The sequence below is a fragment of the Phascolarctos cinereus genome, unplaced genomic scaffold (assembly GCF_003287225.1).
Source record: "Phascolarctos cinereus isolate Bilbo 61053 unplaced genomic scaffold, phaCin_HiC Scaffold_4;HRSCAF=312, whole genome shotgun sequence".
Lineage (NCBI taxonomy): Eukaryota > Metazoa > Chordata > Mammalia > Diprotodontia > Phascolarctidae > Phascolarctos > Phascolarctos cinereus.
This window is the reverse complement of record NW_027555847.1, coordinates 535003142-535019426: the sequence shown is the minus strand read 5'-3', so window position 1 is coordinate 535019426 and position 16285 is coordinate 535003142. Positions and strand designations below refer to the sequence as shown.

The following is a 16285-nucleotide window of genomic DNA, read 5'->3' as shown; positions in this document are numbered from 1 at the left end:
GAAAATGCAAGGTCAGAGAGGATAACTGATTTGACCAAGGTCACATTGATAACTAGCAGAAATGAGATTTGAACTCAGGTCCAAAATCAGCTAATGTTCTCTTGCACCAAGATTACATAATGAAAAAAGAGAAGCAATGCATATTAATGAATTGTCTATTGATCTCATGTTTAAAAATTATGCCTTATTACAATCTATCTGAACTAATCAGTAAAAACATCACCATTTTAAGTCATCAAAATAGAGGAGGATGGAATTATAACAGAATACAATTCAATTTGATTTGGTCATTATTTCCTAATATACATATATCTTGTTCTGTGCTAGTTGTGGTGGATTATAGAAGGAATTCTAAAACATGGTCTCTTCTAGTATTATTAAGAAGACTTGATATAGAGAAGCAAAACTATTAGTTACCAGTGTAAGATATGAAATATGATTAATTGACAAAGGTGAAATGTGTCTAAGGAAAATATGTATTTCATTATGAAAATCAACAATTGACCCAGTGACAAATTCAGTCTATTTTTGGGGGGAGGAATGCTTCCTTCTACTTATTCTTATCATTCTAGCCAAGCTTTCATAGATAAAACTATGTTGAACTTATACTTAAAGATATGATATACTTTAATAATGACATGTGAGTGTAAAATGAAGAAATGAATAACCAATGATAGAAGTCATAAGGGATAATTATTAAAAATTAACAACTAATAAAAGAAGGATAACTTCTGATATTTTGGTTTATGCTACAGACTTCATGCCTATATTGTACTAGTAATAACCACATCCAGCAGTTAGTCTTCAAATGTGGATTGTTAAAGGAATTTTTGAGAGAAGTGCATTATGCAAGAACTTGAGAAAAACAGACAATAATTACTATAATATCTTCTAATATAAAGTCATAAGAAAAGACCAATAATTCCTGTCCAGAAATTAGATATGTGGTTAATTGATAAAAACCAGTAAAGCAGTAAAAATTCATTGACATGACAAAGCTATATTATTTAATAGGAATATTGCCAGAAAAAAAATCTGTATGGAAATCTAAATAATCATGCAGGCAAATTAAAATAGATATAAAAACATAAAATGATATGATATGCTTTAGTAAGAACTAGGAATATTACTGAACTGGGAAACATTCATGGATTGTTGAAAATTAAGAAGCAGTATTTCTAAATATTCCCTACCTCACTAGAAAATTTCTTGTTGTTATGTATGCTGTTGGTCTACATGATCCATACTTTATATGAATTCATATCAGGTTTATCTGATGTGGATTAAATAATGAACACATTATTAGCTTACATTTTTCTATCTATATTTTCAAAATGCTTTAGTGCATTTTAGTAGTACTTGTTGCTTTATGAGTTTAAAAAGTTTTCAGTGAGAAACTTTCTTTACCAGTGCAGTCTACCTTTTCTGTAACTTAGGATCTGAGAGAGTTGCCTGGAGAAGCTGAGAAATGAAGTGATTGTGCATGGGTTAAACAGATGGAGTGTATCAGAGGCAAGATTGGAGCCCAGGTTGACCTAACTCTGGGCATTGTTATCTATTCACCATGTCACATGCATTGCATATAGCCAGGCAACACTGTGACATTTGTTTCATGTATTAGGGGTAAAATTGTATTTGCACATGTGCTACAGGCATGTGATTTTGGAATCAATACTAAAGCAAAAAGAATTCAATTGTGAACTCCTTATTTCCTTTTGGGATAGAACCAATTAGCATATTTTACATAATGATAACTTCAAATAGTGCAAACATGAATACTTGTGACCACTTCAAGGAAATCTCTATTTGTGTTAATTGGAACCTAGACATAACATACAAATAATTTTAAAAAATGCCATTGGAGTGGTACAATGAAAAACTGTAGGAGTTCAGAATAAGGAGAAAACACAACTAGCTACAGTAATCAGAGAGTTCATCAAGTACGAAGTAGTACTGAAGCCAAGCTTTGAAGGATTTAGTAGGCTGAGGAATGGGGTGGATAGCATTTTTAGTGACTGAAAAGAGTATGAATACAGCAATGTAAGAAAAAGATTTGAGAAGGGATAGATCAGTAACCGTATGTGATGATTTCAGGCTGTGCAATAATGAGTAGTGAGAGATAGGAATTAAATAATTGTGAACATCAAATTATGAAGAATCTTGAATGTTGTTAATGGTTATGTTCTCCTTTCTCTAAGCAATGGGAAAACATTGGGGGCTTCTGAGCAGGAGAGTGATATCAGAGTTTCTGGACAATTTATCTCATTTGTATTGTTCAGTCATTCAGTTGTATCCAACCCTTTATGACTCCATGGACCATAGCACACAAGGCCCTTCTATCCTCTACTATATCTCAAAGTCTGTCCAAGTTCATGTTCATTATTTGCATGACACTATATTTCTATCTCATCTTCTGCTGTCTCCTTTTCCTTTTATCTTCAATCTTTCCCAACATCACAGTCTTTTCTAATGAGTCCAATCTTCTCATTATGTGACCAAAGTATTTAAGCTTACATTTCAGTATTTGACCTTCTAGTGAATAGTCTGAATTAATTTCTTTAAGTGTTGACTAATTTGATCTACCTGATGTCCAAGGGACTCTCAGAGCTCTTCTTCAGCACAACAATTTGAAAACATCAATGCTGTGGTGCTCAGATTTCCTTATAGTCCAAATCTCAGCAATACATTAATACTGGAAAAAAACACAGCTTTAACCATACAGACATTGGTTGGCAAGGTGATCTCTGCTTTTTAGCACACTGTCCAGATTTGTGAAGGCTACTCCATTTCTTCTAAGAAATTCTAGTAGTATACATAATGATCACCTGAATTAAATCCACCCATTCCCATCCAACAAAGTTCACTGACACCCAACATGACAATGTTTAACCTTTCCATATCCTGTTTGACCACATCCAGCTTACCTTGCTTCATAGATATTATATTCCAGGTTCCTACACAATACTGGGGTTTATAGCATCAGTCTTTCTTTTGATCCCTAGATGCACCCACAGCTTCCTTTTGGCTGTGGCCCAGAAACTTCATCAGTACTGGAGCTACATGTAGTTGTCCTGCACTCTTCCCCAGTAGCATATTGGACACCTTCCAATCTTAGGAGCTCATCTTCCAATGTCATTTCTTTTATCACTTTAGTACTATCAATGGAGATTTATTGGCAAAGATCCTGGAGTAGTTTGCCATTTCCTTCTCCAGTGGACCACCTTTTGTTAGAACACTCCACTATGGTCTATACGTCTTGTGTAACCGTACATGGCCTAGCTCATAGTCTCATTGACCTATGCAAGCCTCTACACCATGAAGAACAAGGCAGTGATCCAGGATGAGATTCATGTCATAGCAATGAGTAAAATGGATTAGAACTGAGAGACCTTGAAAATAAGGATGATAAGTTGTTAACACACCACCTGATACCATTTTTCATTTTCTTATTTTTACCTTCAGTGCTTAGCATAGTGTCTGGCACATAGTAAGTACTTAATTAATGTTCATATTGGAGTGAATTATGACAAAGTCAAAAGACCATATATGATATATTAAGGGCTGGCACTAAGGTGGTAACAATAGAAATAGAAAGTAATATAAACTTCTTGAGAAGAAGTACTGATCTGTTTTTGCCTTACATCCCAGTAGTTACCATGATGTTTTTCACATAGCATATTTATTTATTTTAATATGAATTTGGAATTTAAGGGACATATAGAATGATATTGTTAAAATAAATTTGTATGTGACATCTGTTGAGCATGGGGTGGAATAAGGGAAAGGAGTCACAAAAGAAACTTCTCCTGGTCCTTTAAGTCATTACGCATGTTTTTATATTTGGATGTTGTATTTTCCACGCAAAATGTAAATTCCTTGTGGGTTGGTAATTTTTTAAAATTGGCCTTTGTATCATGTCACATTGTATGCAATAGGTATATAATAAATACTTCCTGGATAAAACCAGATTATTTATAGAAACAGGAAAGTCAGATGGAGAAGATGATTTGGGGAGAAGGGAACAGGTATTGGGAGTAATGACCAGTTTGTTTGTTGACATTACATTTGAAGTGTTAGTTGGGTTGAAATAGAAAGACCCAGTAGGCACTTAGAAAACCAAGACTGAAGCTCAAAGGAAAAATTAGTGACTCAGCATAAAAAAAATTATAAGTCATTTTCATCATGTTGATAATTGAACCCAAAAGAATAGACCAAAAAATAATGGAGGTAAGTGAAAAGTGCTGAAGTTCTAGTCTTGAGAAATGCCCACAGTTAGGTGCTGAATCAAGAAGAACGGAACAAGGTAAGTAACAATGAAAGCAGGGGTCATCAGAGAGGTAAAAGGAGAACCCCAAAATTGCAGAGTCAGGACTAGCCAGGGGTGAGATAATTTAAAAAAAAAAGGGGAATTGGTAGCTAAGGGTATCACACACTAATGGAAGGTCAAAGATGATTTCTTGAAAAAAGACCATAAAATTTGGTAATGCTTAATAGAGAAATTTTAGCAGGTAGTAGATAACACAAAAGATGCAATATATGATTAGTGGTAGGAAAGCAAAGGCAGTCAGTATGAAATTTTTAATGAGTTCTTATAGTAAAGAGAAAAAGGTTGAAGCACTGAAAGGTCTAAAGAAGTGTGTGTATGTATGTATGTATATGTATGTGTGTTGAGTTGGTTGATTGTTAATTTTTTTGATAAGGAGTCCTGAGCATGATTATAAATAAAGAGTAAGGGCCCAGAAGAGAGGGAGGTATTGAAGATGAAAAAGACAGTAAATACTTGATAGAGCAAGTACATTTGCTCCAAAGAGCATTGTTGGAAAGTTAGTTCTGGCAGTGGAGATAAAGGATATTTCTCTTGAAAATGGAAACAAATATTACTAAATGGATAAAGATTCAGACCAAAAAGAGTGTGTGGAAGGGAAGTTGAAGTATTTTAAAATGCTATCAGAGATCATTCCTAAAAAGCTGCAACATGATTGACTTTCTTTTTCATCTATTTAGTGGAAATAAATAATCCCAGCAGGAAAAATATCTATTTTGACTATGTTTTTAAAAAAATTCAACTAATGGGAATAACACAAGTACAACAACAAGTATCTTTTCATTTCAACTAGCATGTTGACATAAAGCCTACAGTTCTTGTCTAAAGGGCAGCTAGGTGGTGCTGTGGATAGAGTACTTTTCTTGGAGTCAGAAGACCTGGATTTAAATTTGGCCCCAGTTGCTAGCTGTCTGACCCTGGGCAAGTCACTTAACCTTATTTGCCTCAATTTCCTCATCTGTGAAATAAGCTATGGCACACCACTTCTACATCTCTACCAAGAAAACCCAAACGGGATCATAATTAGTCTGACATGACTGAACAACAACTCGTTCTTGTCTAAAATGGTTCATATTAACATCTGCCCTATGCAGAAATTCAAACAATTGCCTGATGGATACTTATTGAAATCTTTAATTAATTACTAATAACTGTATTTCACTTATAAAGTTAAAAAAGGAATAAAATACAGATTTTAAAATGCCCCCTTGAGCAAGGTCCTTCTTTCTTAGTCACAAAACATTTGAAAATTCTTAGGTCCAGAGAAAGTATCTTACTATGAAAATGGAGTTTTGATTTCTATATGTTCAATCATAATTGCACCACTGGAGTTCAGCTTATCATTAGATTTATGTGTAGCGAGAAGAATGGGGAAAGTGAACTTCTGACTTTTCTGAGAATCATAAAATATCAGAGCTGCAAAGAACTTCACAGACCATTTAGTTCAACCTGTTACCAAACCTACCAAAATATGCAGACTGAACAAAGATCCCCTCTGCAACAAACCCAACAAATGGTCATCCAATAGCAGTTTGCAAAACTCCCTTGCAAGGCGAACCTATTACAATTTAAGGTAGGTTACATTTTGGAATATACTTAATTATTAATTTATTTTTCTTTAAAATCTTCACCCTTGCACTTCTAGTCTTTTTCTTTACCAGTTTTGCTCCCAGGGGTCAAGCAAAATAAATTTCAAACCCCTTTCTCATGATAACTCTTTAAATAATTACACAGCTATCATAATCCCACTAAGTCTTCTTGAGACTAAATATTCCCTGTTACTCCAGCTCACTTTCATGTGGTGTGATCTGAAGTCCTTTTCTTCCTTCACCATTCTGATTGCTATATACCCTCCAGATCTACGTACTCTTCCTAAAAATGTCATGGCCAGAACTGAACAAGATATTCCAGATATGAGTTGATCAGGGAAGATTACAAACCCATTAGCCTCTAGTTTCCCCAAAATCTACTTTTTGAAATTGTTTCTAAATTATTTTCCTCCTACATTGTTTGGCTTGTCATTTACAATATAGGTAGGTACTTATAACACCTGTTAATTCTTTGAACCTTCTCTTTTGCCACTATTTATTTTTGATGATCCCTGTGATTAGCAGGCAGATGGTAGAGGATGTCCTAATTGCCCAATTAATCAATAGGATATCTAAGATGCAGATATGTTTTCTTATGGACAGTACTGAAACCTCCCCACTTAGTCACACTGAGTTTCAACACATAAGAGATTTGCAACATTTTAATCCTTATAATCTCTAAATCAGTGTGGATTTCAGAAACAACTGAGTAGAATATCAATATTGGTCCCAATACCATTACTTTTTTGCTCTATTACTCCTAACTTATGGACATGAACAACTTGTATGTAACAACCTGACTGGACAGAAGGGAGCATCAGGGTAAAGTGTAAACATATATTCTTATTAATGGCTTCCTCTAGGAATGCTCTTTATGTCTCTATAGTGGGCAGCTATGAATCTGAGAAGTGAGCAATTCTCTGAAACATCCAAGAGAAAGGCTATTTCAAGAAATATGGGAAAGTGGCAGAGGGAAGTTTTTTTTTTCTTTCTAATCCCAAGATGATGCTTAACTGCTCCCTTTTAATAAGCAAAAGGCAAAATAACTCATTAGATTTGTTTACCGTTATCAACTCTTTCCCCCAAGGAGCACTTAGAATTTCCTTGTGAAAATTTGGAATCCTCCTGAGAAAACCACTCCTCTTTAGAATGTTATCTACCAGAATACATCTGCTTACTTTTCACTTTTGCATGTGTTGAGCACAGGCATGATTTGAATATCAGATCTGCAGGCAAAATCAGAAATGCATTGGAAAATTAAAATTAAACAAGATTAGTAAATAATGGTTTCTTACCTCATCTTTTTCAGCTGCCCCCAGACAATGTATTGAACTTTACTTTGATGAAAAGTACTCTATCGAGCCCTCTTGGGAGTGTAAATTTGATCATATTGAAGTGAGAGATGGACCTTTTGGCTTTTCTCCAATCATTGGACGTTTCTGTGGACAGCAAAATCCACCTGTAATAAAATCCAGTGGCAGGTTTTTATGGATTAAATTTTTTGCTGATGGAGAGCTGGAATCTATGGGATTTTCAGCTAGATACAACTTCACAACTGGTAAGTAGATATTCTCCTTTTTCTCCCCACAAATGTTTATTCATGGATTTCATAATTTTGACTTGCGTTATTTTGTTGGACTGATATTTTTTTTTGTGAAAGATATCACTATTTAATTTTTAAATGCGATATTTGTTTGTTCACTTCATAAAGTTTGACAAAGTAAAAAAAAGGCATTTTCTTATAGTATACCAGGAAAGCAATTAATTCAATTGACTTTCATTACTCCAAAATCCATACTTTGGAGAAAATTCTATGATCAAGAAACACTAATTATGTACAGAAGCACTGAGAAGTTCAATGTTGTTTGTAGCATTGTAAAATGTACTCATCAAAATGATCTGAAAAAAAGACTTTGATAAAAAGCATATTTGTTCTGAAAATTATGTCAATCCTACTTTTTTATCTCATATGGAACTCAGTGGAGAGAATTAATCTCCTTTTCCAAAAAGGCGAATTCCTAAGAGACTTGGCAAAGAAAGTCAGATTTGTAACAGTCAGTTGAATATTTTTCTGAAAGATCTGGCAGGCATTATCATTAATTATGCAATCATGTAGCCTATGTAAATTTGTTTTTTAGCCATGCATTCTTTTAAAGTATGTTTCACTGGCCTATTTGAAAGATTTAATTTGACTATATATATATATATATATATATATATATATATATATGTGTGTGTTGTGTGTGTGTGTGTGTGTGTGTGTGTATGTATATACATGTGTATGTGGGTATTATTGCAGAAGTACTGCACTATAATGATTTGGGATTTGATGAAGTTATATTGTAGGATTTTACAAATGAACAATAACCCACATTATGCAAAGGAATATGCTGACCACCCTTTGCATAATTTATAAGTGTGTACATTATGATTCACTTAGGTTATATTGGGTATAATAGTAGGATTTAGAATATGAAAAGTTAAAAAGGGGTTATTCCATGCTCCAAATATGATTAATAGAACCACTTAAAAAAATAGCATGGGGGGAACAAGAATGGCGCATTAGTTGCTTCAATTTAGAATTTATGTTAGAGCAAGGTAGATATGGATTTTGTGACAGTTATTGACTTTATAGCATAAGACCTTCCCCACCTCAGATTCCTTGTAGTTTATAGAGAATTGTTTTAATTTTAGAGACACGTTATGCTTAGTTTATCATGGCATAGGAATATGGCATGAAAACAAAATTTCCAAGTGTAATTTCTTCCCAAGATATGTTGTTTTTCTCTTTCAAAAAGTAGTTATTTTCCCACATATGTAAACCACTGTGGATTGATTTTTAACTACAAGAAAAAAAGTTGCAAAAGTCTTATTTGCCAGATTTCCCATTTTAGGTATATAAAGAGAATATGCCTTCTCAGTAATGGTAAATTTCAAGTAAACCTCAAAGAGCACTAAAGTGTTATCTCATATCCTCTCTACTTTGGTTGTGTTGTTTGTTTGTTTGTTTGCTTGTTTTTAATATTTTATTGCCTCAAGTTTGGTGACCAAAGAATTAGTGATTGGTATATGTAGTCTTGACTTTTAAGGTGAGAGTGGGGACTGCTGAATTTTTATGACTAATAAAGTCTTTCAGTGACCAGGTTATTTCTGTTTAACTGTTTGTGATCCTTTTATTGAAACTATTTCATATCTCACTGTCCACATCCCAGAAAGATGGCTTTGGGAGTTGTAGACAAAAGGTTGCCAGAAGTTGAGGTTGAGTTCACTAGTCAGTCTGAAATACACATATATTTATGTATATATCAGATAATAATTTAAAAGCCAATTAGTTGGCTATTAATAGTTGTCTAATAATAAATCGTAGGCAATATTTATATAGTGCTTACTATATGCCAGGCTCTGTGCTAAGTGTTTTACAAATATTATCTCATTTGATCTTCACAATAACCTTAGGAGGTAGGTGTTATTTTTATCTTCATTTTACAGGTGAAGAAACTGAGACAAACAGAGATCAAGTGATTTTCACAAGGTGCCACAGTTAGTCAGTGTCTGAGGCTGGATTTGAACTCATTTTCCTGACTTCAAGTCCAGCGTTCTACTCTCTGCTGTGTCATCTAGCTGCCTAACAAGTCATAATGTGTGTACATATGTATGTAAACGTATTCATATTCAGAAAAGCATTTGTTTATGTATATATTTATTAGATAAATATGTTAGTGAATATGTATATAGTACATAAGTACACATGAGCACACATATATAGCCTCACCAATGTGTTTCCACATTACTGATTCTGAAATCATTATCATTCATACAACCATGTTATAATATTTTCTTCTAAATTATTTTTTTCTCCAACTTCTGCTAATCTACCATAGTATTTCTAGGGAGGAAGCTATACTCTAAAAAGAAGTTGACATTGAAAGACCTCATGCCCTGGCTTAGTAGGGAATATCGATAGGCTTTTCCTACTCCCTGGAATTAGGTGTGAATTGGTATCTTCATAGCAAAAAGAGATGGCTCCCTGAGGCAAGCATGTTTGAAGCTGGAAAACTATATTGTCTTTGCACCAAGAAAGTTGTATGTACACTCAGGGCTAGAAAATATTTAGGTAGGTAGACTAGCTTTATAATTTGTCTGAAAATAGACCCTACCAGTAAGTCCAAGAAAATATGTTACTAAATATGTACTTTGTTGAGTGTGCACATGCATATGTGTGTGTGTGTGTGTGTGTGTGTGTGTGTGTGCTCAAAGTGTATGTGTTCGGGAGTGGGATATATAAGTTTATTATGGGAGTTAGGTGGCACAGAATATAGATTATTAGACCTGGAGTCAGGAAAATTTGAGTTTAGATTCAGCCTCAGATGCTGTATAGTCCTGTGAGAGTCTCTTATCCTTATTCTTCCTCAATTTTCCCTTCTATAAAATGAAGGTAGCAAAGACATCTACATCCTAGGGTTTTCATGAATATAAAATGAATTTTTTTTTTGTAAAATACTTTGCAAAACTTAAAGCACTATATAAATACTGATGCTGCTACTTCTGTTGCTGCTACTGCTGCTGCTACTGAGAGTGGTAGAGAGATGGGAAGGGTATGAATATGATTGAGTCCCAAAGGCTACTGCAAACCTCTGGAGAAGTTGTTGATAGTAGCTGCCTGTGTTTTTACTATCCCAATAAATCTTTACTAATATTATCTATGAGATAAATTTATGATGTATTGAGGTAGGTTTTTCTATTGTAGGGAAATAATTTAACTATAAAACAAATTCATATATATTACTGGCATCATTCTGGTTTCATTTACCCAAATGAAAGTTTCTTCATTTGGGCACATCTTTTTAGAAGTAACCTATTTTTAATCAACCTATCCTCCCCTTACCCTTAATTTTCAAATATAAAAATTCAATGCCAATTAATTGATCTCAGAGAAGTTTGAATTTTTTAAGGAATTTAATAAGGACAAAGAGTATGGGATCCTTTTCCTTTTCTTTTTAGGCAATTGGGGTTAAGTGACTTGCCCAGGGTCACACAGCTAGTAAGTGTCAAGTGTTTGGTCTGAGGCCAGATTTGAACTCAGGTCCTCCTTACTTCAGGGCTGGTGCTCTATCCATTGTGCCATCTAGCTGCCCCTGGATCTTTTTACTTTTCAGGGGTCAGTTGTCTTCTTTTTTCTGCTATAATTGTCCCATCCCAACTTTCTGTTTCTCTTTCAACATTTGTAGCAGCTATTCTCTTTAGTTCTCTCTTCTTTGGCTTGTAGTTAGCCTGCCACTGTGTTTAGTCTATATATCACACGTAGAGTCTTGAAAAAAAAACATTAACTCATCCTAACTCTTAATTTTATTTAGACTAATTCCAGTTTATCACTTTAGGAGTAGCTCTTTAATTCATTTTATGGTCTTTTCCTTAACAATCTTAGTGTGGAAGAATAATAAAATAACATTAAATTATTTAATTATTAACTGAATGTTATTTTATTAAATAATTAATGTAAGAAATGTATTTTTTTCATTTTACTAGTATTTCTCATTTATGTTAAGATTCAATTCAATTCACCATGCATTTATTGACCACCTACTGTGTGCATAATACTTTGTTGCAAATTTGAAAAACACCTAAAGAGAACCCAGGAAGGTTATTGAAAGGAGAATTGTTTCCTTCAGAGATATCTGAATTGTCTTCATTTTCAAATAAGATATTGTGAGGCAAGTTGCATTTGAAACTTCTAAAAGTGATCTTATTGTTGAAGCAGAAAAAAAAAAGTTTGGATTACAACAATGCAGGATTGAAGTAAGAGATTCTGGGATGTGCATTTTAATCAAAGTTTGATGCTACCTTTTTCCTCATTGTACATTTCCATAAAACAAAAGAGGGAAGGAAAAGAGGAAAATAATGAGTTAAAGTTGACAAATACATGATAAAATATGAATAAATGATTTAGTTCTTTCTTGGAGACTTGTAACAAGAATCAGGTTTTGGGGTGAGGCCGTACAGGTGTAAGTATCTATTTCAAACCTAAGAAAAAGACTTGATTTTGGATTACTGTATCTGATAAAATCAAGGAGTTTGGCTTGACAATCTCTAAGATATTTGACAGATTTACATTTAGATGACTATGATTTTATAAAATATTAAATTATATCAGGGACTAGGCTATCCAAAAAATCTATTTTGGAATAAGGCAGACTTTCTTCCATGTTAGTTATTGCAGAGATTCAAATAGTCAAATTCTTCAAAAGATCTCTAATTCCACTGATGTAGACATTTCCTCTGATGACACAAATTGTAATCTCTCCATGCCAGCCCATCCTGTGTGATTCTTATCCAAGTGACTACAGGAGGAACAACTAAAACACTGGTAGTTTTCCTCATTTTGTCTCAAAATGCCAAGAATACAGAAAAGTCCCAAAATTTCCTTTGGTTGGCAACTGAATTGGAGACTGGTATAAATGAGTGGGGATTAAAAATATTAGCTATATAAATGAAAAGTAGAAAGAGGCATCAAGCTACCCATTCCCTTTTGTATTACAGAGACTAACAATAATAGCTAGCCTTCATGTGGTACTTTAAGGTTTACAAAGTGTTTTACATGTTATCTCATTTTATCCTCACAACAACCTTGTGAGGTGGTTGCTATTATTATTTCCATTTTACAGATGAGAAAAATGAAGCTGAGGTTAAATAACCTGACTAGGGTCATACAACTACTGAAGAAAGATTTGAATTTGTCTTCCTGATTCCAATTCCAACATTTTTTCCACTGTTCCCAGCACCTAGCTGTTTCTTAGACTAGTATCAAGAAAATATACATCTAGAATAAACATGATGAGTATAACATATAATCCAGTTGTGTTAGTAAACCCTTTCTTGCATGGTTAAGACTGGCAAGCTGATCAGAAACATCTGTCAGAAAGTCAGGACATTCTTTCCCCCCTGACAGTGCTAGAGACCCCCTGTCCAAGTTTCCCTAAAAAGTCCACGTCAATCTTTGGTCAAACTTTAAGTTTGTTCCTAAATTTTTATGATTAAGTCAATATATTGTCTAGGTTACCTATTGATAGGTTTGACTGTTTCAGGAAGAGCCCATAGTACTAGGAAGTAGCCTCATCTAATGTTTTAGAGATTCCTGCTATCTCTAATCACAAAGTGATATTTGGCTGATTCCTTTCCATGTTATATCTTTCTACCATTTTTCTATATCAACTATTTATATACATATATATGCATACATGTATATATATGTATATATATATATATTTCTATTAAATAAATATATTTATATTAAAAAACTAAGTAGTATCTACATATAGAACATATTAAGGTAAAAGATAATATTGAGAGAATGTAGTATTAAAAAAGTCTAAACCAGGAAAATTTTATTTTTAAAATAAGTTTTAGTATTATTGTGTTATATCAACATTAACAAAACATTTAAAATGTATATGTGTGGATACACATATAACATATATTTATATATATATATACATATATTATATATATATATATATATACATACATACATACATACATATACACATACACCCACACACACCCATGCCCATACACACATATACACTACATACACACATGCCCCAAGGATCAAATAGGATATAATGATGAGATAATGGTGTGAACTCACAATGGAAGCAGTGAAGTGTATCATGGAAGAGTTTTGACCTGGGCATTAGGGGAGCTTGATTCTGAATCTAGCTCTGTTACCAACAAGCTGGGGAAATTATAGAAGGTTTCTTGGTCGTGGTTTCTCTATCTACAAAAGGAGGGATAGAGCTAGATGAGCTCAATTTCTTTTCAGGATATAATAATAATAATAATTTTATATAGTGCTTACTATATATCAGGCAGTGCGCTAAGTACTATGGATTTTTTGTCTCATTTGATCTTCACAATCACCTTGGAAGATAGGTATTATTATTATTATCCCTATTTTACAGATAAGGAAACTAAGGTCAATAAAGGTTAAGTGACTTACCCAGGGTCACACAGCTAGCAAGTGTTTGAAGCCAGATTTAAACTAAAGTCTTCCTGACTCCAGGCCCAGGGTTCTATCTAATGTGCCACCTAATAACAATCTTATGATTCTGTGACTCTGTCCCTTATTTGGGTCCTGTTCTCTTTCAACTTGGTAAAATTCTTGCAAGGGAATGATATGCTATCAAGTAATCACCCAGATATACAGCATAGATAGTAAAATGTTTTACCTTCCCCATTTAAAAAAAAGCCACACAAGTTTGCTAGGTTTCCTGGCTTAGTTTTAAGAAAGTGAGGTTTTAGGGGCAGCTAGGTGGTGCAAGTGGATAGAGCACTGGCCCTGAAGTCAGGAGGACCTGAGTTCAAATCCGGCCTCAGACCAAACACTTGACACTTACTAGCTGTGTGACCCTGGGCAAGTCACTTAACCCCAATCGCCTTAAAAAGAAAAAGTGAGTTTTTGATACTACAAATGAGACAGGATTTGAAATATTTGGAGAAAATGAAGTGCTGTGGATACTTAGGGCTACTATCTAGATTTCACAGATGAAACCTATAATTTCATTACTAAACTCTAACTCCCAGATGAGGAAACTTTTTTTTTCAAAGCAGGATGAGACCTTCTCTGCAACTGATAGTCTTAAAAAATCTCTGGAGCACTGAGAGGTTAAATAATTTTCCCAGGGTCACACAAAGTAGGTGTCAGAGGTTAGACATTAATCTAGGTTGTCTTTCCTTGAGACCAGCTCTTTATCCACTCCACCATGTAGGGACTTAATATGTGCTTACTTATTGATTGATAGAAAGTCTTCTTGGCTCCTAGTCCAGTATTATCCACTATAAAATTCTGCCTTTGTGGATAATTATTCATGAGAAAATATTTATAGAATTCATGAAATCCAAAAGAATACAAAAATTCTAAAGGAACATAGAAACATATTATGATTAGTTGTAGATCAATATTATTGTGGAAGAAATTAAGTCATTTTTCCTAAGGAAGACAGAATTAGATTAAAAAACACATACAGAAACTTTATACTTGCTAAATGTTCCAATCTATTGGTGATAGAAGCTATTCAATTTCAACTTAATTCTATAAACATTTATTAAGTGCCTACTATGTACAAAGCTCCCAGCCAGGTACTGGGAATATGAAGAAAAAAATGAAAAAAAAGCAAAGAATAAAATAAAACAGTTCTTGCTTGCTCTCTCTCTCTCTCTCTCTCTCTCTCTCTCTCTCTCTCTCTCTCTCTCTTTCTCTCTCTCTCTCTCTCTCTCTGTCTCTCTCTCTGTCTCTCTCACTCTTTTTTTTTCAGTCTTTGCTCTTAAGAAGATTACATTTGATACAAACTGGGAGGGTACAGGAGAAGTGGCACACAATGAAGTCATATAAGAAAAATAAGATCACTTGAAGAGGGAGAGAGTATTGCCCACTTGATAGGGAAGGACAAGGAGGGCTTTATGAAGGAGATGAACCTTAAGTAAGATTAAGATTCCAAGTAGTAGAGATGAGCAGGAAGTGCATTCCTGGACATGGAGTCTAGGTCTTGGAGAAACTAATTCAGGAAGTAGCTAGTAGTCCTGTTTGAGATGGATGTAGAATACTCAATGATATGAAATAATACTTGGATAGGAAGTTGTAGAGAGACTGTGGAGAGCTTTAAATGCCGACCTAGTTTATATGTTATCCTAGAAATGTTAGGGAGTCACCAAAGGTTATTTGAATAGATGAATGGGATTGTAAGCTCAATATTTTTGGAAGGTTATTTTTGAAGCAAATGTGAAGGATAAATTGAAATAATTTGAAGTGGAGAGAGACAGAAAGCAAGAAGACCAATCAGGAGGTTATTGAAATAATTGAGGCAAGAGGTAATGAAGGTATAGACAAGAGAGATGGCAATGTGAATGGAGAAAAGGAAACAAATATCAGTGATATTATAAAGGTTATGAAACTCAGAAATTAGGACAATACTTTAAAGAGAAATGAGAATTTTGAAGGAGAATTAGATTTAGGAGTGTAGATAATCAATTTTGGGGGGGGGTTTGTTTTTCACGTGTTGAATTTAGAAGCCTATTGGACATAGAACAGGACATATAGAGAAGGCAGGTAACAATGTAGGACTGAAGTTCAGAGGGAGGTTAGTCTAAATGTATAGATTAATCTGCCTAAATGAAACATTTGGGTCCATAGCATCAGATGAGATCCCAGAGAGAGAAAGAGAAAGAGAGAGAGTACATAGAAGAGCACTAAGTACAGAATTCTATAGGATAACTATGCTGACAGGATTGGGAATGGATAGTGATTCAGCAAAAGTCAGAAGAGTAATAGGAGGGAGGGGAGAGACCAGGGTCACATGAGCCAAAGGAGGAGAGGGTA

At 34.1% G+C, this 16285-nt stretch overlaps 1 protein-coding gene across 1 annotated transcript in view; it reads left to right on the top strand.

Moving 5' to 3' along the window:
• NETO1 (neuropilin and tolloid like 1) overlaps positions 1–16285 on the top strand; it is a 199561-nt gene that overhangs the window by 16305 nt on the left and 166971 nt on the right. Inside the window, 1 exon segment of the mRNA XM_078153545.1 lies at positions 7223–7471. Coding sequence (XP_078009671.1) covers positions 7223–7471 — 249 coding nt within the window.